The sequence below is a fragment of the Brachypodium distachyon genome, chromosome 1 (assembly GCF_000005505.3).
Source record: "Brachypodium distachyon strain Bd21 chromosome 1, Brachypodium_distachyon_v3.0, whole genome shotgun sequence".
Classification (NCBI taxonomy): domain Eukaryota; kingdom Viridiplantae; phylum Streptophyta; class Magnoliopsida; order Poales; family Poaceae; genus Brachypodium; species Brachypodium distachyon.
The window spans coordinates 70442419-70463422 of NC_016131.3; the positions used below are offsets into that span (position 1 = coordinate 70442419).

Below are 21004 nucleotides of genomic sequence, written 5' to 3' on the forward strand. Positions count from 1 at the left end.
CAACAAAATGACAAAGTTAGCAGAGGAGAACACAAAACGGGACACGAGCCACGTCTCGTCACTCGTCGTGTACTCTCTTTTTTGAGTCGTGTACTCATATATGGCCTGAAAAAACAAAAATAATGTTGGATGTAATTAGCAATTGCGTACCCTAAGATCTTGAGTACAAAGCTGGGATACGCATCCATCAAGTCACATGCACTTGGCGGGGGATTATTATCTAGGAGCAAAACAACGCACGTCACGCAGATCCTGCAGGGCTGCGCGCGGGCAGTGAAGCTGGCGCGATGCCGACTGCTTAATATGTGTGATATACGGCCCGTTCCTTCCGTCGCTCGCTTTACTCGTGGGGATTATCTATACATTTTTGGATGGGATCTACTCCGTATTTGGAGACGAGAGGTAATTAATATTAGTATTAGCCAGTTCCATGGCGGATTTGGCCGCCATCTCTTGGCCGCAACCAACCGGCAGTACGTCATCATCATCCCCTTGGTCATTAGTTTAACCCTGGCCAGTCATTAACAGGTTTCCCATGTGATTAGACAAAATCGCCATCGGTTTAAATGCTAGTAACCTAATCAACCTTTCGTTTGTCTGATCCATTATTACCTAGGTCAGTCAGCTTGAATAATGATGGTCTGGCCAATTGTTAGTAGTACTTGTTACAGCACGCAACGGCGACACACATTCGTTCTCTAGCTAGCTCGTTCAATCCATGAGACAGGTTCTACGTAGATTAGCCAAAGGAGGGATGCATGCGGACTTGGCATGGACCGGATGGGCCAATGAGGAGGCGCCAGAGAGGGGCCAGGTGGATGGTCGTGGCGATCGAGTTGACGATCGGCGAGTGTACGTGCCCACTTGTGCTTGATTAACTACGATTAGATCGCTTCCGATGGGTGATCAGCTGAGATGCCCCCCTCCCGGAATTGTTTAACACTTGACAGTTCAGATTAGCTGCCTGGCTAGCTACGAGAACGAGATAGTAGTACTAATCATGTAAGCGTTCTAGAAGGAGAAACCCTGCCTAACGACAGAAGTGCTATAGTACTTCTTTTTTAATAAACGCTTACAAGTGCAAGTGTACGTACGGAAGCATGTGTTCCAAATGTCGGATTTAATTTTTGTTCTACAAGTACAGCCCGTGTGCCGGAAATACCATCAGACGAGATCTGGAAATATATTCATGAGAGGAACGCCCCGTCTCGCAGTTAATGTGGACATTTACAGTGTCTGTGTTATTTGTGTGTGATCCATCCGGATAAGCCTCGCGGGCGTGCGGCTAAAATCGGTTCGAAATTGTTGTCGTTGTTTTAGTTCAATTTTTCGTTAAAACGTCAACAAGAATTGAACGTGACAGACGCAGCGCAGGACTGCAGGTACGTACTCCGAGTCGCCACCCAGCCCGGCGATCGATCTGCGGCTGCCGCGACGTACGGCGCCGGTTGCATTCATTCGGGGCGACGAGTCAGCCGGACGGAATAAAAAAGATAGCGATACACAGGCCATGGCCCAACTCGATCGAGGATGTCGCCTTCCGATCCGGTGCTGTTCAAGTCGCCCGGAAGGCCGAAAGCAACGCAGGAACGAGCGGAGGCGAGAGAGCTCAGGTTGCACGGCCTGTGGCCCATGCGCAACGGGCTTCATTGGCCTTCGGTGGCGCAGCCCGTACGTATTGCAGCAGGCCGGGGGGAGGAGCCTAGACGGAGAGGAAAGCGGAAACGACGACGGTACGGGCCTCTGCTCCGTGGCGATTGGTATAGCGGGCCGAATCCGGTACCCACGGCCCAACTAGCGCTACTACCTTTGCTTCTAGGCGCGTGGCCCATGCGAACGGGCTTCACTGGCCTTCGGCAGCGCAGCCCATACGTATTGGAGCCCATGCGTATTGGAGCCCTAGACGGAGAGGAAAGAGGAAACGACGAACGGGCCGAGCCTCGGCCCGGCAGGAACTCGCCAGATACGTACGGGCTGCGCGGATGGCCCAGGAGATTTGTATGACAGGCCGCATCCGGCACCCACGGCCCAACTAGGCGCTACTACCGTCTACGTCCCAGATTTGCGGCTTTGCCCTTTTCCGTGCCAAACCATGAATCTCCTCGATGACCCGGAGACGGGCACACGGCGAACTGCGTGTGTTGGTTGAATGAATATTCTTCAGACGCTGATCAGCAGCCGGACTCGCGCGTACCGGTAAAAAGCAGCATCCAAGTTTTTTTCGAAAACGCGAAAACACAGTTCCAGGTTCGCCGTGCCGTACGCTCGCACATGGCGCCGTGTTTGCCGTGCCGGAGTGACCGAACGGGACCGACGAAATCAAAGCCAAAGCAGAGAGGAGAACGAGGACCGTACGTACGTACGCCTGGAGTCCTAGTAGCTACCAACAACGTGCATTCTCTCGTGTGGTCTCGTGCATACACGTCCAAGTCACCAGGGATGAAATTAAGCCGTCTCACAGACTACTAGCTCGGATATGATCCCAAGTTCGAGAAGCAAAAAAGAAGAAGAATTCTTTAGTTCGCGTGTTGAATGTTCTTGACCTGGCCATGCCTTCTCTAAAGCTTGTGATCGATCGGCTGTGCCTGCATTTCCTGCTTCACTGCTTAGAGCAGCAACAATAATAAGATGACGTAAGTAGGCTATAAGATTTAAATATCGTATCTTTGCTTAGTTGAAGAAAAGAAAAAATGAGAGAGAAGAGAGGTGTGCTACTATCTAATAGTAGCCAGTTGCAGCACTTGCTTTTAAGTACTCTATGAGACTATAATGCGGGTCTCCTCATAATAAAATAGTACATTCTTGTAACCATCTTGTTATACATGCTAACTATATGTTAGGCGCCAGGTTAAACTATTAATTTTACTCTTAGCTCCTTGACTCTGTCGGTCTATGCACAATTACCCTTTAGAACCGCCGTAACGTGAAATTCAACTGTCACCTGGGGGGGTGATCGAGGGCAGCACTGAATTTCCGAATTCCAAATACTCCTACTTCTATTGTAACTGTTTTTTTTTTCTCTCCAAGTATGTAAGCTAAACTGCACATTAATTTACGATTTGACTGGAAGCACGTGCTGTGCAGTGTGCATGCGGAGCAGGATTATTCAAGGGGGGTACTACTCTGCAATTTGCATGCCTGCCAAAACGAAAAGTCGTTTCGCATTATTTCAAATCTAAAAATCATTAAAAAGAAACTACTACTACTTGCAGGATTTGAAGATAAGCTAGCTATACTATACTAGACACTAGACAGGGATCGTTCAATGCATAAGTACAGGTCTGTGCAAGAGAGCCGCTTGCCCCTTCCGGATACTGAAACTGAACCATCTAAAACAACCATCTGAGTATCTGACCCACGGCTTGTGCTGGCTGGACCCATCTTATTAGCGGTTTCGATGGTCAAAACCCAAACCGTGCATGCCTTTGTATCTGCGACCTTCCCACGATTTTGACCCGTTGACCCTCAACATGCGCATATGTTGTTGACCTGCACTGGCTGTCTATGAATGAAAAAACTTGTCTCCATCACAAGTCTTTACGTATGTACATTCATGTAACCCGCCGAGGAACTATAAACAACTCCAAATGTAGAGCTAGCTAGTGTTTGTTTTATGTGCTAGAGCTACAATCATGCAGCAGGAGTTTTGTTTTGGCGAGGAGTGATGGGATCATGGGAATATAATATTCTCCAGCTAGCAACTGATGGAAGTATCTGAGGTCAACTCTTAGTTTAATTAAGCGCTACTTAGTCGGCACCTAATTAGTAATCGAATAATCTGACCTGGTTTGACTTGATTCGATTAAATTTTTAGGTATCATTTCTAAGCACTTGACTTGACTTAGTGGAAACATAACAGATTATTTGGTTGATCGCGCATATTTTGTCGATCCAGGAAATTAGTCATAACTTGATCCAAGTTCCATGCATGTGAACTCGATATTCGCATAGAACTTTTTAAAAGCTGTGAATTTTTTTGTGCATCTGGAGGAAGGGATGGTAAAAAAAAATGTACATGTGAAATTAGGTAAACAGATACGATTGGGTTAGTACGTGCCTACTGCAATCAAGCAGTATTGCAATAGAACATGCCCGAATGTCCGGTCCCATGAATATTATTAAGCGAAATTGCAAATTTTATTGCATGATTGTACCAAACCCAATATAGAGATACATTGACAAAAAAACGAATTACAGAGGACTCGACTTATATATATATAGTGAACTCTTTCTTCCGCGAGTTCCGACAAAGTAGACGTACATACGGACTCCAATATCCTCCACATGGTCCCGGTCTGGTTCGATATTCGGTTTCCGTTGGAGATCTCGCGGTCGCTGGCGAGACGAGACGCGTGCCCGCGCGCGCGCGGTCTCGATCGGGTCCTCAACCAGACGCTTCCTCGGTTCACATGACACCCTTGATCACGACCTAGTCCTGGCCTGGCCGGATTATTAGTCATGACCCCTAACTTACATACACGACTAGTAGAAGAAGAAATAGACGAAAAAATAAATAAAAAACGAATCTTATTACACCAGCTAGCTACTTAATCGAGCTACGGTGTGTGTGTGTGTAGTTATTTTTTTGTAATGAATATATCACGCATATATGTATGTTTTGACTAAAAGGAATTAACCAATTTTGTGTAACCGAGAACGTCCATCCCTACTCGATCGACCGTAGGATCGACCGACCGAGCATGAACGTCTGACGGCGCTGATTGATCGACATTACTGTTCCTTGTAGTCCTGGTTGTTGTAGGGCGCGAAGAGCTCGGCGAAGCAGTTGCGCTTGCGGAGCGTGGCGGATCCCAGGTCGGCGCACATGCCGTCGCTGTCGTGGATGCTGTAGACGGAGATGCAGTGCCTGCGATAGAACCTCGTGGTGCGCTTCATGGCCTCCGCCTCGTCCTCCACGTGCGCCATCATCTCCCCCACGCTCGGCAGCGCGAACCTCCCTTCCAGCAGCCCCGCCAGCCACCGGCACCGGAGCTCCGACGTGTGCAGGTTCGACACACTCTCCACGTACCCCACGAACGCCATGTTCGGGATCCTCGGGTGGATCGTCCCCCTGCATCCAAAACACACATTATTTAGCCATTGATTGTACTTTGCACACGTTGTTTAGCAATTGATGCGTAAACGACGTTAACGGAACACGTACCTGTAGAGGGGCATCATGGAGGACTCCTTGTTGACGAGGAGGGAGCGGAAGGGGTCGGGGAGGACGGAGCGGAGCTTGTCCTTGCCCTCGAATCCCGTGGCGAGGAAGACGAGGTCGGCGTCCACGCGGGTGCCGTCGTCGAGGACGACGCCGGTCTCGGAGAAGCACCAGCCGTCGGGGGCTCTCTGGAAGCGGACGAGGCCACGGTCGGCCATGTCGAAGAAGGCCTCGGGCAGGATGGCCATCTGGCAGCTCGCGTAGTCCTCCACGAACGGGTGGTCCGGCCTCAGCCCGTACCGACCCAGCGGCAGCTTGAACGACAGGTACGACTCGATGAATTTGGACACCCCTGCCCTCTGCTCGTTCCACCCAAAAAAAAATGAACAATTAGTACACGTGTTACTGTCGGATTGTCGGAACATAATCGGCAAAATTAAGTTCGTGCAATGTTAATTCTCTAGCTAGCTTGACAGTGACAAACTGACAAGCCAGGCAAGGTCGCGAGCATGCACACATAACTTAGCCTTATTCGGCGTTGTTTCGATCAGTTCCAATGAACACACGTATGTATATGTATGTACGCTTCTCACAACGATGACAATACGTGTCGTGTACACAAGTTAATTTTCACACCGTGTGTTACGCACGTGCGGTATACGTACCAGTGGGCTCATGAGGCCGCACACGAGGGACCTGAAGAAGCCCTGGTTGGGCCTTTCGTAGAAGAGCTGGGAGAAGCGCGTGGAGTAGAAGAGGAAGAAGGGGAGGCCCCAGATGGAGTAGGACGGCACCACCCAATGCAGGGTCCGAACCAGCATCGTGCACGGCTGCCCTCCCTCACCTGCAAAACAACAAAACATAACCAACAAAGAACACAAGGTTAATATCTTGATCTAGTTCTCGTTCCCGGGAGGGAATCTCGTATGCGGCCAGCTGCTGGTGCTACTAATGCTTAATTCGAGAGAGGCGATCCTTCTAAATCGAGTCGACGGCCAGGTCAAGCGTCAAACTGTTTGGCGCCCGTACTGATTATACTGCGTTTTAAGGAAGTGTTGAGGTGTGCACTCAAGCGATCGATTTCCAGAGTTCGTTAGGACGCAATGGCAGCTAGTTATCCAGCTACCGGTCAGCACCTGCATGCAGGCCGACATTCTGGTTTGGATGGTTGTTTAATTAGAACAACAGGTAAATTTTGTTGCCCCATGCATGTGCATGCATGCTGCTAGTCAACGAAAATTAAACCTGCAAACTTTTTCATATACAGTATACTACCAGTAGTATGATATAGTGCAAGTGGTGTGTCTAGTAATAGATGTGAGTATTTTTGGTGGAGCTTGAAAAGTCAAAGTGGTACTACATGCGTACGTATTGCGTCTAGTGTACTTTGAACTTGTAAATGCAAGAGATCTAGGCTGTGGTGGCTACAGTGCTGTGTCTACAATTCTAGGTAGAGTGTACGACGGATCAAGACAAGAGTGACCTTTTCTGGGGCAGTGTACCGGAGCAAAAGGACCGGGTCTCCGAATTCGTTAGAGCACATGTCACCAGATTTGGTATGCAATATTCTTGCATCCACTTCATCGAATGATTGGACACTTCCGCAATATACAACGAAATCCCCCCCTTCTTCTTTTTTATTATTTGGTTAGCTATGTGTGAACTTACTTGGCATATTCGATTCTTTTTCTATGGTTTTCCTCGTATACCGCGTACACGCACGCATGCATGCAAATTGCAAAGTGACATGGTATAGTAACCATGTAATTTATTTTTCTTTCAAGTTAATTACCTTGGTTGGCCTGAGCGCATTCGTTGGCCAGATCAATAGCGCTCTTCTTGAAGCCCACGACGACAACCTTCTTGCCTCTCATGAGCTCCACCGTCTCCGGCTCGCTGAGCTTGCAGTAGTCCAAGGAGTGCATCACCTGCCCCTTGAACACCTCCGGCCCCTTCCCCTTGGGGAACACCGGCATCCGCGGCACGTCGCCGTACTTCCCCGTGCACATCACCACGAACTCAAACTTGTACCACTGCGCACGAACACCACATGATCAATCGATTAATCCCCGATCAAGTGATCTCGGTCATCAGAAACGCCAGAATCGATCGACATGCAAAGCATGCATGGACGGATATAAGCAAGCAAGTACCTGGACGGTGGCGGAATCGCCGGTGCCGGTCTCGACGCCGACCTCCCACATGGGCTTGCCGTCGAGCTGGGCCTTGCCGGAGCCGCTCCAGAGGTCGGTGAAGGCGGCGTCGGGCGCGCCGAGGAAGCGGACGCCGACGACCCTGGCGCCGAGCATGATGTAGCGCCAGAGGCCGAAGGCGTCGGCGTAGCCCTCGAGGTAGTCGACGATCTCGGCGTGGGTCGGGAAGGAAGGGTCGTCGCGGTTGCTCCAGGAGTAGTCGGTGAACTCGTAGTCCGGCCGGGGCGTCTGGAGCCTCGTGGTGCGGTACGAGCAGTTCTTCCACACGCCCCCGATGGAAGGGGTCGCCTCGAACAGCACCGGGTCGTGGGCCGCCAGCTTACGGGCCGCGGCGAGCCCGCTGATGCCCCCGCCGATGATGGCCACCCTCGACGACGCCGGAGCCCACTGCCTCGTGGACCGGGCCGCGGCTTGCTGGTGGTGCGCCATGGATGGAGCTTCGGAGCTAGCTGGGTGAAGTGGTGAGGTGATCGTGCGAGGTGTGTGCAGTGGCGGCGTTGTGGCTTGCGATCGAGATGGCTGGCGAGCTTCGCTAAGCTGGTGGTGGCTAGAGGAGAGAGCTAGAGCTTAGGGGAGTACACACGGTGCACTTAAGCTTGGAGGATGTTGTGCGCTTTGATGGCATGAGGGCTTGACGGCTGGTGTATTTATAGGGCCGATCGATAGGGGAGCTAGCCTTGCGTGGGCGCCATATAATTGTTTTTATATAGAGATATGTTATTAAAATCGGAATTCACTGAGAAAACTATATAGGGATATGTTATTAAAATTCACTAAGATATCATTAAAATTTTATTGATAATTTTATTAGCATTTCTTATTCATTGCTATAACATTGATATTTATTAAATTAATAGCATATATTATTTCATTCATATAACACTGATGTATCATTTATTGGTAATTTCCTTAGGATTTCAGTGATATAACATCGATACATCATTTATTTGTGATTTCCTTAGTATATATTATTTCATTGATAGTACATCGATGCATCATAACATTTATTTGCGATTTCCTTAGTACTCCATCCATCCCTTAAAGATTGGCATATTAGATTTCATTAAGACAAAACTTTGACCACAAATTACTATGTTAAAGTGTGGTTTATATGACATGAAACCACAAGTATCATGAAGTACTTTTGATAACGAATCTAGCGATACTAATTTCATGTCATATAAATCACACCTTGACATAGTAATTTGTGGTCAAATGCTTGTCTTAATGAAAACTAATATGCCAATCTTTAAGGAACGGAGGGAGTATATATTATTTCATTGATATAACATCGACACATCATTTATTGGTGATTAATTTCCTTAGTATATACTATTTCATTGATATAACATATACACATCATTAATTGCCGATTTCCTTAGTATATATTATTTTGTTGATATAAAATCAATACATCATTTATTGGTAATTATCTTAATATATATTATTTCATTGATATAACACCGATACATTATTGGTATTTCACAGATATTTCTTGGTTCCGCAGAATACGATCTCGGCTTTAGCTATCAAACCATGCGAGGTTTCCGCTGTGTGTCGTAGAAAATGGACGGAAACATGGCAGGAGGAAAAACAAAGCCCAGAGAACTACTACTACTACTAGAAAACTACTCAAAACCAGCAGCTAGCGCGAAGGTGGCTCTGTGCCTCTGTGGTAGAGGTAATGCATGCATGCACTGATCGGCGCACACAGGCCGCGCACATGCATGCACTGACTCAGCAATACTCGTTTTCCAGCTCATTTTCTTGTCTCAGTAAGAAATGCCATTCTTAACAAAAAACAACAACTTATCCACACTTGATCACATATCAGATATATCGATCGGTCGTGAATCGATCCGTGGAGGCGTGGAGTCGCTTTCGGTCGATCGGGGCTTGGTCACGTACTTTTACCAAGCTTACTGTAGTTTCTTCTTCAGATTGAACAAGATCAGCGTGGATTCATGTCATGGGAAACGATGACCGTGTTCTCGTCCAAGGGACTCAGTAGTACTTCCCGACCGACCGAGAGAATTAAACTTGAACAAGGCAGCTGTGGACCGGAAGCTAAGCTAGAACAAGGAAAGGGAAGCGGGTGGTGCTTGGCCATTTCTGGCCATTGTCTCCCTTTGTCCTCGCGATCCAATTCAGCTAGCAGCGTGCCTTTCCGCCGTGGAGAGGCTTGTAGCTAGCTGTCGCGTCGCGCAACCGGTCGGTGCGGATGCGGACTATTCTTTCTTCAGATCCCTGTCACGGCAGTATGGAAGCAGCGAACCAAATCCAAATGCATGCAGCAGCTATAGCTGCTCGATATCCGGGGTGCTCTGTTTCTCTGTATATGCCCCCGTTGAAGATTTGAACCTAAGCTATTAAGGGGAAATTGTAGCTATGATTTTATACTTACCAACTTTAGTTTGTTCTTTCCAAAGTAGCTCTGCGTACTGTAGTGAGTAATTTATAGTCGGAGTGATTGATGAATTCAATTTCTGGGGAGGGTCTCCATGTTCCAGTACAAAACTACTACGAAGTAGTACTAGAAGATCGGGAAAACTACTTTCAAGAAGAAAAACTTGAGAACTCAGTCCAAGAGCACCTGCGCCAATTTTTTAGGGATAAATCCAACTAGTAGCACGTACGTTTTCAGGGATAAATCCAACTAGCAGCACGTACTTTTTCAGGGATAAATCCAATTAGTACTGTAGCGATCGATACCCTTGTGCTAGTTCCGCTAAAATACACGCACCATAAATAATTCGTACTCCTACATACTCCACGTCAGCACTGTTTAAAACCTTATCTTTTTTTTCATTTCTGTATTTCTCCTTACACAATTAGTTCTTCACACGTTTTCAGACCTCGAAAGCTATATGCACCCCTGCCATTGCTGCCATGTAGTATAGCATACCAGTTAATTCTATAATCGCCTTGATATTATGTATGAGATCGAGTTAACCTAACCAATCTGATTAATTAGTTGGATATGTGTCATCGTATTAGTGGAACTGGAGTAGTACTAGTACACAATGTGTATGTATGTCCACTTATGAACTCGTGAAACCAAGACTGTACGTACAGGGCTGACCTTGAACATGCATACAACCCGGCCGCGCATTAGATAGAAAACCAAGTATTAGGTCCATCAGGAGCGCACAACTCAACGCAAACTGTATTTTGCATCTGAACTTTCTCTCAAGACCTGAAGACCCCGATTATACGTAACCGGGGGACCTCGACCAGCTTACTTTGACCTATGCGTGGACCGTATATACAATTAGCTGCAGCGACTAATGCAGTAGTATATATGCAATCGTTGCAGATATGCGTATACCAACATATATGAATCATCTCCACATGGTACGATATTCTGTTGGTGTACAGTCATTACTCAGTGACATGCGACGTGTTAGGTAGGGATTCGGACGTATATACAAAGTCGTATAATTAATCCCGTATATATACATAATTGGTGTGATGGCTGATGATTTGTGGAGATGTTTAATTACCGCAGCTAGCTAGCCAGTGATTATTCCGTACATTTACCACGAAGTGTGAACTACTTTGCATGGCACTTTCCCATGCATGGAGAATTAGCTAGATGCGCGGAAAGATATGTAGTGTATACGTACTTGAAAATGCATCTAATTAAGCAGGTGAATGGGATTACAAACATATCTAGAGTACTGATAATTAAATTGGTCAGTTCGATGTATATGAACTTGCCAAGTAATTACTCAGTGGAACATAGAAATGGAAGGAGTATATGTTAGCACGTGGAGTTGCAAAGTTTACACGTAAGATCTGTTCACAAAGCTAGCACTTGGAAATGCCAGGAAAATGATTTTATTTAATATAATTACTTGCGGCGAAGAAAACTAATTACCTTCTTTCTTTCTATTTTTTGCGGCGAAGAAAACTGCACTCTTTGACTACTTGATCGAATGATCGATATAGTGGTAACAGATACTAACCTTCCTTTGGGAATGTGAAAGTATTAATAGTCCAGTAGTTTACTTTCGTTGGACACACGTAGAGACACGTGCAATAATACAGTTGTTAGAAAAGAAACGGAACATATACACTATGAAAAAATTGAATTTTCTATGGAGTTCTAGACAGAGTACTAGCTGTTGTGCTTGCTGAAATTCAAATTGACCAAGGGACCTACGTTTGCTCTATATACTACGCCATATAGTAATTTGGCGTGATGTTTCCCGTCCACCCCACCATATATATAGATTATCTTGTAAGCAAATCAATGCTATGACACTCTGACGACCGTGCATAATTCATATATGTATGTGCGCAACCTAAGTACGTATGCATGCTAATGCTGGAGAAATTACCACTAATCTTGCCGCACATTTCCCGGGCATTTCTTGGCCACGCATGTGTACAATAGCACAGCAAATTAAAAGATTATACAAATGTTCATAACGCTTCCGGGTTCTACAATTCTTCAACCAGTCTTCACTCTTCAGGATTCAACAGAGAAGGTCCCTCGAAAAAGATTCAAAAGACCCAGAAAATCAGCAAGAACATGTAGTAAGAACCCTGGTGTAGAAAAACTTTGAATTTCTCGGGGACCAACTACTACTACTAGACCGTAGAAATTTGTTTAAAGGGAACGCGAAAGCTAGACAGATCATAAGCAAAGACCAGATCATATATCGAGCTGAGACAGACAGATAGTATAGCTAGCTATTTTCAAGCTGACTAGCTTTGTTCATATTTTCGTAGTCCTTTCGACCATGCAAGTACGTTCGTTCGTGCGTAGTCTAATCACGTAATTAGTCAACTGGCAGTAGCTAGCTAGTAGCCCACTAATTAAGTAATTAACGCGGTCCTAACCTCAAGCATGTGCGTAGCCAGTGATATGCGGTACTTGCGCTTAATTAAATTACAAGTGAGGTATATTGAGGTGGTCAAGCTATCCGCGTACGTATGTTCGTTCGGAATTAAGCCCGGCCTGACCAAGACAAAGATTATATTCTCTCTAGCTGCTGGCCTGGTACAAGTCCAGTATTGTCAGTCGTTCGTCGTCAGTCTCGTGGGCTTGGCCCCTGCGAAATTATGTTTTGAATTATTATGTCTTGGTTAGTTGTTGCTAACTAGTACTTGTGTAGTTGCATGATTAATTGTTGCATGTTATGTAATGATCGACGACGGTACGGTATGGATGCCACTGGCACGTGCTAAGTAGACTCGTGTACTAGACCGACTTAATTTGGAGACTGATCGAGCGTCGCATGCAGACCTGTAGCGAGGGCCATGTTATGTTCAAAGTTCACAGGAAACATAACTAATTAATTGGTGTTTGAATTAGTATATGACACGTCCATATATGCATCGGGTCGCAGGTTCTCCCAGCACAGTGAAATCGGGTCCCGACGAAACTTTCGCTATACCATCAATATTTTGTTTGACCATTTGCATTTGGTTTTAACCCACCGCCAACTTTTCTACCTTCGCCCTTGCTAACTGTGAGTAGTGAAACGTGCGCCCGGGCGAGAGTGCTCCCAGGTGAAAAAAGAACTACTCGCTCCGCTCCGTTTCACAATTGTTATCGTTGTTTTATACAAAGTTTTAGTTTAAATCTGAACTAAAACAACGACAAGAATTATGAGACGGGAGAACAGTACATAGAGCAGAGGATGGATGTTTCACAAGGAATTGTTTATTTCTAAGCAGTTTCTTCATGCAGTTATCGCTTTGTCTAAACATGCATCTGGATCAAAACATCGTACAACTATCCGATTTCACAGGTCAGGATGCATAACTAGTGCACTAAAGAAGTTTCGCTAAAATTGCTAACTTTCTGAACTACTTTTTCCGTTTCATATTAAGTGCCGAAATATTATATGTATCTAGACGTATTTTAGTATATAGATACGTTCATATTTAGATAAATTTGAGTCACTTAGTATGGAACGGAGAGAGTACAATTTTTAGCTTAATAATGTGCAGTTTTAGATGCCTGAGATTTTACGATAGTTTTAGCGTAACTAAATCGAGTACTTGCATATATAGTAAGCGGAGAAGCCTACGGCGAGTAAGGAAAGGGGTCTGAGCGCTCTAATATTTTTTAGAGGGTCTGGGCGCTCCAATCAAAACTCCCGTTGATTATTGGAAGCAAATTCGATCGTGGATAAAATGTTTGATGACCAGAGTCCGGCCGGCCCATATACGTACTTTGGATGCGCAGCGTATACCATCGTACCTACAGAGTTCGTACATGGGCCGGCAGGTCAAAAGAATGCACAGATCGAGCCCGGCCAGCGCACATGTTATTTGCTTTTTCTTTTTTCTTTGTTAGCTCGATTAAAATACACAAAAAATAAGTTAGTGAATGGACGCGTACGATCGTTACATTATACTAGTATATATCCACTCGGATTGAACCTCGTTTTGTCCTGTTTCCCTCTCCTAGCTAAGGCGGCCGGCCGGTAAATAAAACATGCACGGAATTAAACAGTGAAAATGATCCAGACAACACGCCTGGCTGGTCCGTTGCATGCATGTAAGTCATCGATCAACGCGCCTAGCTAGCTGATTAGGCACGATTCGCACGTAGTAGAACGTCGTACGACGCGCGCCCTTTCGATCCGAATAACCGAATTCAAAGATCACGTTAGTTAATCCTGCTCGTCGACGTCCCTTTCCTGCTGGCCCTGCATAACCAAATCGATGCCCCCGTTTTGGCGCACACCCGGCAATTGCCCGGAGCCAGCTGCGAGCGACCGTGTGCCCTTTGTCGATCGGTGCATGCATTGCGTATGTGCAGGGCGAAAAATTAATGCATTTGGCCGGCTCGATCGATCCGCCGGCCGGCCGGTCTAAGTCCGATTTTGCGTTTGACGGGACGGTGGATATGTGCATGTAGCTAGGTAGCGTATGTGTGCTGGGTTTGCGCGCTTCTCGATTTTAAGTCGCAATGCATGGTCGAGTCCAGTTGGCTGACCGGTTTTGGCCGCGGATCAACTGAGGGTCAGGGTCTCGGATGGGAGATTCACGATTCATCGTGGTGGGTCGTCGTGCCAAGGTTTTTTTAAAACAACGCGGTCGGTTTACTTTACCCGTGCGTGTGGGTCGGTCGGTGCTTTACCGCGCGCGCCCCCCGCCGTTTGACGGCACACGAAGCGCGTTAATCTACAGCTCTCTCTCTACTCCTGGAGGCTGGAGGGGCTTCTGTGGATCCGCGGCCCGTGTGGGAGCGGGGCCTGAAAGTGTTGCCGCCCAATTAAGTCCGCGCGTTTTACTGAACCAGGCCTGGGGGAGGATTAGAGTTGGACATCAGAACATTTTCGAACCTGAACGGCCTGCTGCTGCTTTCTGCTGGGCCTGCAGCTCGCATACCGCCTGGTTTGCTTCGGCATGGCCCAAAAACTCAGCAATTGCGCAGCCCGGCTCCCCCCCCATCTTTTCGCACCACAGATTCCGAGGACACGAGGCTGATGTGCTCCAGCCTCCAGGCCAGAATCCTCTTCGTCTCGCAGTTGCATCTCCGGCCACCGTCTTTCCACGAGAACAAAAGGACAACCAGGATAAGCTGGCACTTCGAGAATCCTCTGATTTCACCATTTGCTTTCAGAAAGGAAAACATAAAACATCTCGTGAACATCATTTTTGTTTTGACGTAAATCTTGTGAACATCATCAAGGCAAGCCTTTTGGGCTCTCTACAGATTCAGTTGCTCCCCTTTCTTTCAATGTTTTTCTAACGCGATCTTTCTTTGCTGACTTTCAGCGGCAGTGCTCCTAGTTTTCAAGAAAGAAGAAGAGAGACATCATTTCGGTGGTACTGGCAGGACCAAGAGGACCAGTTTTCAGCAGGGAACTTTCCCAATTACCGACCACTGTCCAGTGCAAGCTCATGCATATGTCTGTCTGGTCCTGCAAACTGTGATACGTGAGCTTAGTAGCTAACCCAAAACAGCATACCGGATCCCAATTTGCCCAACCTTGCATGCTCATACCATATTCACATAAAAAATTTCAAAGTAACACGCGTTACCATATACACAATGACAGGCATGCTATTGAAACCGTAGCACAGCTATACAAATGTGAGATGATATGGTCTGCACCCCCTTAGAATTGGCCAGATAGGAAGAACAGCAGAGACTGCCATTTCACAAGGGACATGACACAATGTAAGAAGCGAATAAACTGAACGAATAACTTAACTGAAAATTGTGCTATTTACACCTCTCATTGTTCGCTCCTACGTTATCTTGTGTACTATCGAAATAATTTAAGTTTCTTCTTTGATCCCATTCCAAGCGGCATGTCGTGTCCAGTCTGCTGTAGAACAGATAGTCTCAGTTGGCTCCAATCCAAAAACATATAAAGCCAGCTCTGACGAAGCTTTTCAGCAATAACCACCTCTACTTTCAAGAGCAGATGCCGCGGTTTCGACGGTTCCAAGTAGGCACGAGTAGGTCTTCTGCTTCAGTCGCTCAATGGTTTCCACCAAAACATCTGCAGATTTATCCACCTCGCTCTGCAGCTGGTCTAGCCAGTTACTTGTTTCCTTGAGTTGCGATAGCCGGACTGCGATCTGCCCATCTCCACCCTTGGATTGTCCCCGCACTCGTTCTCTAGTGTTGTTCTTAGTTCTGTCCTCAAATTTGAATCCAGATTCAAGAGCGTCTTCCAAGAAATTCAGAAACCAAGACTGTGACTCCTTTTTTAGAGTAACCCATGACTTGCGGATCTCCTGGAAACCATCCTCTCTGGCCCATTCAAGCTTTCCACTGGTGTAAGCATCGTCGGGGTTCTTTGCTGTAGATCCAGCAGCTTTATTCTGAGACGCAGAAACTTTCCTTGATGGCTTTTCCTTCTCTGGTCGGGATTCTTTGCCAGATTCTTGTGAGTTATCTTTCCAAAAAATGTTTTGCTGAATGATTAGCCGATTTAGCTGGAAAAATTTGTTGACTGTACCGTGCAGATCCTCCTCAGTGGACTGCCTTATCTCGGCAAAAATTCTGGAGAAATAGACATGTTGGATTACTTCTCCACAAGGATACATAGCTATCAATAAGAAATATGTGAGATGTCAACAAAGAACGACTTGCCCAAGGCCTTTAACAAGAGATGCAGCTGCAGTAGCCTCCCTTTGCGCCTCTGCTGCAACTATCAGAGCAATAGTCTTCCTCCTGACAACAGCCTATTCGCACAAAGAAATGAATACACGACATGGTTCAGAACAATTTAGTGAAGCTGAACTAATAAATGGTGCATCTATTTTGTATTCAAAAGAACAGAATTATTAATAAGTATAAGTTGCACTTCATGAATGCCAAGTATACATACACGAAGCCCGGTCAAAAAAGAGTATACACAAAAGGCACATTCAACTCATCAAACCTCAAATCCAATCCATGCTTATAATCAAAGATGATAGTATATACCTTTCCCGATTTGATTAGGCTTGTCGGGAGGGAATCCCAAGAGATATTTTCTGTAACTCTTCTTTTAACAGTAGGCACAGAAGCAGCTGAATTGGAGGTACCATTCGGCTTTGCAGCCATCCTGACCTTCGATGGCGAAGTTCTCGCTGGTGTTGGTGGTGAACTCTTATACAACTTTGGAGGTGAGCTTCTTTCAGTTGCCGATTCCTTTTTGCTGTCTTTTGGCATTTGCTTCTTCACTACAGCAGAACCATTCTGACTAGGTGGCCTGCCATTATTCTTGTGAGTGTCCTTATTAACTTCTTGCTTTGCAGAAATTAGCTTAGCATGATTGGGAGAGGTAATATTTGGTTGTTCCTGCAATAATAGCCGCAAATGTAATCACCGACCTTTCTAGATTCATCTTTTTACTTCATAAATTTGTTTACTTAGTCTATGCTCAGATATTATGTGATTTTAAACAATATTATTGGTATATCTCATATTCAATGGGATAGCTCAGATAAAATTATGAAGATGACTGGATATCCTCTAAGCCAAAATACAATGAAGGCCAGAGTTGTTAACAAAAACTTATTTCAGTTAAACCTGAGGTTAACCATACCTGTGATTTCGGCTCTTGTTTGACTTTTGTGGCACCAGAAACCAACTTATGGTTTAAATCACATACGCTACTTCCTCCATTGCTTTTGTCACTATCAACGCTAGAGTTTAGATTGGTAATTTTTCCATTGTTGCTTGATATCCCAAGCATATAACGGGAAGCAACGCCGGCCTTCTGCTCTTTGATGACTACCTTCCTCTGAGAGTTTTCCTTTTCACTCTCAGACAACTCAGCTGGCTTGGTAGTCCTTCGTTGTTGATCCAGAGCTTCCAAAACCCCAGAGGGAGTTGACATTTGCATCAAATCCTTTGGATTGCCAATGAAAGGATTCCTTCCTGGAACTGCTCGGACACCAACAAGAATCGGAACAGGAACACTAGATTGAACCTTTTCAACATATATAAACTGTCCAAGTTGTAGTTTATTTGATAAGATGAGTTCATTGTCTTCCTTTGATAAAGAAACATACGTTGAATGCGATGAATCTGAAACTTTTATGAAGAAACCATGGTCTGGCCAAAGTTCTGAACCAGTAATTGCAGGAACTATGCTAATAACTTGCAAAAGAATGGACCGGTATTCTCCACATACTTTCACATCAGAGTTTATATTTTTGAGAACCTTTAACAGTATCCCCGGAGTAAGAGATGCCATATTCTTCTCAAAGCCAGCTTACTCTCTCTTTTCTCTGGGAAAAAAAGGTATGATGAGTTAAAAGGCCATACTGTTGGATAATGAAACACATCAAGAGAAGGACAATATAGCCACACAAAGTATCCAATAAATCAGGCTCGAGGACAGCTTGAGTTCGAAATATAATTTCGGTAAGCAAACCAGAAAATGTAGAAAACGCATTGTTCAGCATACAAGTAAAGAAATTATGTCAGCATAATCATGGTTTGCAATACAAATGGTAGTAACTGAGTACATAAAAGTGGGCTGTGCTGGTAACGAAACTATGGTGGTGACTTACAGTTGATAGCTCAATACATACAAAGAATGAGTTTTTCGGACATATTATTTGTAATGATAGGTAATCTCCTACCTAACAACACAGGTTCGACAAGTTTAAAGAAGAAAACAAAAGAGGCATTGGGCAAACCTTCAAAACCATAAAAAGGAACCACATGGACATACAGTTAGTATGAAATCGTGCAGCCTAACAATTTGCAATCTAAATTTTGCCATATGTCTGAAGATGAATGCAACATGGCGAACAACCAAAAAGAAAAGCAGAAAAAACTGTCAAATATAGCCCAGACTGCAGGAGGTCCGAGAAACAAAATTATTCGGCCAAATGCCCTACCTCATCACCAAACAATGTCCTTTCACACAACTGCCGTCAGAATTCACCTACTACTACAGCAACATATCCAACTACAAAAGTCTAATCATGATACTTTTAAATGCACAGGGGAAGGACTTTACTGAAGGTAAAGTATTAGAAAATGAGTACCAATGTTCCTTAGCTTTACAGCAAAGATTAGTAGACCCCATCAGCGAAAACTCAGCTAATTATTCTTGCAAAGCCAAACTTCACGGACAGGAACATGGGCACCTGAAACAGAAGCCACCTAATTTCCCAGTTCCCATGTCTCCTCTCCCTAACAAGACCGAATACTAAAATCCTACATGCTTATCGGAATAAGCAATCCTATATGGGTTTCTTGGCTTAATGGACAGGAAAAGAGAGACCTAACCAGCCAAGAAACGGCTGTCGCAGTTCCTGGGAGGGTGCGCGTTTTGGTTCTTTTTTACTCCAAGGTCAGGATTCGGGGAATACAAGAAGACTAAAAACACCAAAATTTCTAGGCTGACTCTGAAGCAACAAGAAAATTAGATTGCTGCCAGAAGCAAGTTATACCCAAAATTACATGAGAGGTATTTGTCAAGCTAAACTAAATAGCTCCCTTGCTTCCAACTTGAAGTCAAGGGGTTGATTCGGAGATGACCTTGAGGTTACCAGCACGACAGCCTTTCCTTCCCCGGACAACACGAAACTGAAATTGCAGACTAAGTTACACCTCCTTGTCGAGGAGGCAGTTTATCCGCCGACGCACCATCCTAGAAATAATAAACAGCATAATTCTTACCAAGCCGCATGATCCTTGCCCTTGGTCCCGACCAGGTAAAAGACCCAGGACAGCAACGGAACCAGGAAGAAACAGACTAAGGCCTGGAACAACAGCAGCAGCAGAGATACATACCGATTTTTTTGGAACAAGAGCTCACTCAAAAACCAAAATCGAACAAGAGCACGCTCTCTTGGTCACCGGAGAGGAGAAGCGCGGCATCAAATTATCATCTCGTCACAAGGGACATCGGGTATGAAAAGCAAGAAGCAGCTTTTTCCGTGGCTGCCCCATTTCATCGAACAGGTGGTGGGGAAAGGAAATGAAGGGAGAGAGTCAGAGGAAGAGAGAGAGAGAGAGAGGGATAGTTGTACCTTTGGGCTTTCGGTAGTGCGCGGTGCGGTGCGGTGGAGGGAGCTGGGAGAGGAGCCGAAGAACCGGAAGAAGAGACGCCTGGGCTCCTCTCCAAGGGCAGAAGTAAAAGGGAGGGCGACGAGGTGGGCGACGACGACTCGTGGCGGGGCTTCCAACTGCCCGCAACCGTTTCTCCCTGACACGCTGACACGTCGTCCCCTGCTGGCCCCGCATGTCAGCCTCTCACCCGAAACGTGGGAACGAGAAACGGGACCTACTGGCCCCAGCTTACTATAAAGCAACTCGAGGCGGCTGCACCCTCCAAACCTGCAAGGCGCGACCCGCTCCGATGCGCCATCGTCCTCCGTCGGATTGCCGTACAGTTCTTTTCGAGCCATCCGTCCAGGGCCACAGGAATTCCAAGAGCTGTTGCGCGCGCGCAGAGAGGAACAACAGCAGCTAGCTAGCGGGGGGTGGGAGGGAGGTCCCGATCGGGGTTCGGGCGCGGACGGACGCGATACAAGGGAACCGGTGCCGAGTCGGCGTCGCAACCGACGATGGACGGGCTAGCGGCTAGCCGGCGCCACGGCCACGCCATGCATCAGGCCATCGCTGGCTTGCGCTCCTCACAGATCGAAGTAGTATAGGCCAAAACGTCTGCGTCAACGCACGCACGTATTTACCCACCCCGTCTTTGCGGCTGCCGCGCGCGCGTGGTCAAGGCCTGGAACGCACTTTCATCCGCGCATGTTTGCAACGTGACGGATAGTTCCTACACCTACGGCTGGCTTTGCCGAACCTTTTTGTTTACTGTGTACGTTTTCCGTCTTTGTCTCGCCGAGAGGGGGGCGAGCAAAAAGGCGAGAAAAATTCTTTTCCCTATCCCACAAGCTGAGCTGCCACGGCCGGAGTTGGGTTCTACAGGTGGATGCCACGAAGGGAAATTGTGCGGTGACCATGACCTGATACGGGGATTTCGGGGTTGGGTTTAGTGCTAAGCGCGAAAGCTGTTCCGTTGCTGTCCTACACACTTCATAACAGCGGCACTCCGGTTAGTAGTTTAGTACCCCTTCGCGATGAATAAAAGTCTGTAGCGGTGGTGATCGATTTGAGCGTTGTATTGGTCGAGCTGCTTTAGATGGATTTTTGTCCGGAATCTTGGTGGATCGCTGCTAAATGGAGATGGCGTGT

At 46.2% G+C, this 21004-nt stretch overlaps 2 protein-coding genes across 4 annotated transcripts; both read right to left on the reverse strand.

The window, feature by feature from the left end:
- Positions 1–4149: 4149 nt before the first annotated feature.
- On the reverse strand, positions 4150–7968 carry LOC100826724 (probable flavin-containing monooxygenase 1). Its single transcript, XM_010230781.2, has 5 exons — positions 7315–7968; positions 6954–7194; positions 5827–6005; positions 5165–5520; positions 4150–5071 (listed from the first exon to the last, which is right to left on the reverse strand). The coding sequence occupies exons 1-5, from the start codon at positions 7801–7803 to the stop codon at positions 4732–4734; spliced, it is 1605 nt and encodes a 534-aa protein (XP_010229083.1). The 5' UTR covers positions 7804–7968; the 3' UTR covers positions 4150–4731.
- Positions 7969–15356: 7388 nt separating this feature from the next.
- On the reverse strand, positions 15357–19990 carry LOC100833519. Of its 3 annotated transcripts, XM_010230782.3 has the most exons (6): positions 19595–19817; positions 19340–19451; positions 17388–18075; positions 16784–17140; positions 16448–16539; positions 15357–16357 (listed from the first exon to the last, which is right to left on the reverse strand). In XM_010230782.3, exons 3-6 carry the CDS (start codon positions 18039–18041, stop codon positions 15742–15744), a joined length of 1719 nt encoding a protein of 572 aa, XP_010229084.1. In that variant the 5' UTR covers positions 18042–18075; positions 19340–19451; positions 19595–19817; the 3' UTR covers positions 15357–15741. The 3 variants fall into 3 exon arrangements, with proteins under 3 accessions (XP_010229084.1, XP_003558662.1, XP_010229085.1); XM_003558614.4 differs by lacking the exons at positions 19340–19451; positions 19595–19817 and adding an exon at positions 19834–19990; XM_010230783.3 differs by lacking the exon at positions 19340–19451.
- Between the last annotated feature and the right edge of the window lie 1014 nt (positions 19991–21004).